The sequence below is a fragment of the Rhinolophus sinicus genome, linkage group LG13 (genome assembly GCF_036562045.2).
Source record: "Rhinolophus sinicus isolate RSC01 linkage group LG13, ASM3656204v1, whole genome shotgun sequence".
Classification (NCBI taxonomy): domain Eukaryota; kingdom Metazoa; phylum Chordata; class Mammalia; order Chiroptera; family Rhinolophidae; genus Rhinolophus; species Rhinolophus sinicus.
This window is the reverse complement of record NC_133762.1, coordinates 55,726,114-55,728,562: the sequence shown is the minus strand read 5'-3', so window position 1 is coordinate 55,728,562 and position 2,449 is coordinate 55,726,114. Positions and strand designations below refer to the sequence as shown.

Sequence of the window (2,449 nt, the reverse complement as noted above, 5' to 3'; positions counted from 1 at the left end):
ATTTTGACATTCAACCATGCTATTGTGCATAAATCAGTAATTCATTTCTTTTTATTACTGAGTAGTATTCCATGGTATGACATATCTCAATTTGTTTCTCCATTCACCTGTTGATGGATGACATTTGGTTTATACCCAGTTTGGGACTATGACAAATACAGCTGCCATGAACTTTCATGAACAAATTTTTGTACTTGAACAAATTTTTGTTTCTTTCCTGTTGGGAAAATGCCTAAAAATGGAATAGCTGAATCATTTGGTAGGCATGTGTTTGAGCATGGCTATTTTAATGGAAAGATCCTTGTGGGTTTCAGAGTATCCACACTGTATATTTAGCCTACCAGATAAAGGTTCACACAGATCACATGCAAACAAATGAAACACATACTCACCCATGAGGAGGAAGTCACATCAGGCTGTAGCTGGCTTCATTCCAGTCCTCCCAATGTATGGAGTGCTCTTCTAGAGGGGAAAATCTCCCAGAGTGCACTTCAATTTTGTAAAATGTTCAGTGCAGGAGCTCCTGACACTTCAGAAATGGCCCACAAGAGGGTTATATAATCTGTCTCCAGGAGAACTTTTAAGTAGGGTAACACCTCATTGGTCTAGAATAAAGCAGTTATAATCAATACTGAAAGCTGCGGGCATGAATTAGAGTAGGGGTTCTTCAAGGATGCTCCCATCAGCATGACCTAGGAAACTGTTAGAAATGCACATTCTCCCCAGCCCAGACAAACAGAATTCAAACTATGAGTGGGGCCCAGCACTCTGGGCTTTTACCAGCCTTCCAGGTGATCTGACGCATGCTCCAGTTTAAGAATCAGTGTCCTAGAACATCTTTCAAGCCCTTCCACTCTCCTGGAGTTAATTCCATCAGAAGTCATGATAGACCAAGAGCATCATCACCTCTGTTGCCTGTTACACCCACACCACTGTGGAGCTCACTCTCTTAGAGCACTGCAACCCTGTGTTAAAGTCTCCTCAAAGATGCCATCACTCATTTCCCCAAAGGAGCAAACTAAAAATAAAAAAGAAATTAAAATAAAAATCAGAAATCGGGAACTCAATCATTGAAGCATTTAAGTCCAAATGTAAAAACCACCCATTTCTCTACGTGTTACTCTCACCCAAGCATATTTCAGCATAAATGAATCTAAGAAAAGAAAAAGACAAAGATGTTAGGTGATACACTCCAACACTCTTTACTGATCTATAACCCTCTCTGCAAATTTACATATCAGCAGGAAAATTAATCAAACTTGAATAGGAAGAATTTGAGTAAAAATATTGGATACTTTTTGTTTTAATCTTCAGTTTAAGCATGATTTCCACTGAACATTAGAACTGGAGAGAAGTTCTGATCACTTCCTTGATATTTTTACATGCTTAAAATTTAGCCCAGTCTTTGAAAACCCTCTCCAGCTTCTGGCCAAGCAGAACTTTGCCGCTCACTTTGAACTTGCCGGCAAGGAAAGCCTTCTGAGGGTTCATTTTGCCCAAAACCAACTCCATAAAGACAGGTTCCGGGATAGTGAAGACAGTGTCTGCTGGGAGCCTGGCAGATCCTGGATACATGTCCCCAGAACCATTCTTCAGATCAATGGTCCACTGCAAAACGATCTTACCATCTTTGGTGATGTCCAGCTGAAAGATGGCATTGACTTTCTTTACCAGTTGGGCCCCCACTTCTTTGATGTGATGGCTAATGTCCTCAAAAACCAGGAAACTCTGGGATTCTGACAGCTCTCGAGGGTGTGGCATGGCATGTTCCTGAGCTGAACTCAGTTCCCTGAACTGGCTCTCCTGAGGTCCATCCCCTGCTTTGATCTTGGGCTGGTGATCGATTCTCTTCCACATCTTAGTGTGCTGATCCGCTTGACCTTGCCATCTGGTTTGTGAACAGCAGTGGCCAGATTAATATCTGCAGGGCAGATTGTGACATCAAAGCTAAAGCCCAAGTAGGGAATGAGGCTGGTGTGTGTGCTGCAGTCTGATTGGCCAAACAGATACTAAAATGTGACATGAGGTGAGGCCTCAGACAGGTAATTGTGAGGCAGCTCCACACCACCATCACCCAAAACCAATCAGGACTGTTGGTCTCACAAGCCCAGAAACATCTGGAATCCATGTTTGGAATACGGGAAACTGGCCCCAGAAGTTTCTTTGGTGACATGAGCTCTGTCTTTCCAATTCAGGTCTCAGTAGCAACCCTAACTGAGAGAACAGTTATTTTGATTCCTTCAAAACTGGATAATCCTTAATGCACAGATCGTGGTGCTGGATTTGGCTTTACCTGGCTGCTGGTGTAGGGGGAAATGCTTTTAGAGCAAAATAGCTGGTTAGAGGAGTAATCAGCACAGGACCTGCTTCAATCAGAGAGCTTCCAAAAGCACAGTGAGAGGGGGAGAATATCCTTAAGATCAGCAGAAGATGCTACTGGTCTTACATG

At 42.7% G+C, this 2,449-nt stretch overlaps 1 protein-coding gene across 1 annotated transcript; it reads right to left on the bottom strand.

Moving 5' to 3' along the window:
• Nucleotides 1–1,386: 1,386 nt before the first annotated feature.
• Nucleotides 1,387–1,885, bottom strand: SCP2D1 (SCP2 sterol binding domain containing 1). Its single transcript, XM_019710708.2, has one exon. It carries the CDS (start codon nt 1,855–1,857, stop codon nt 1,387–1,389), a length of 471 nt encoding a protein of 156 aa, XP_019566267.2. The 5' UTR covers nt 1,858–1,885.
• Nucleotides 1,886–2,449: the final 564 nt, after the last annotated feature.

Coding starts and splice junctions, on each gene's coding strand:
- SCP2D1 (XM_019710708.2), bottom strand. CDS start 1,857: ATGTGGAAGAGAATCGATCACCAGCCCAAGATCAAAGCAGGGGATGGA.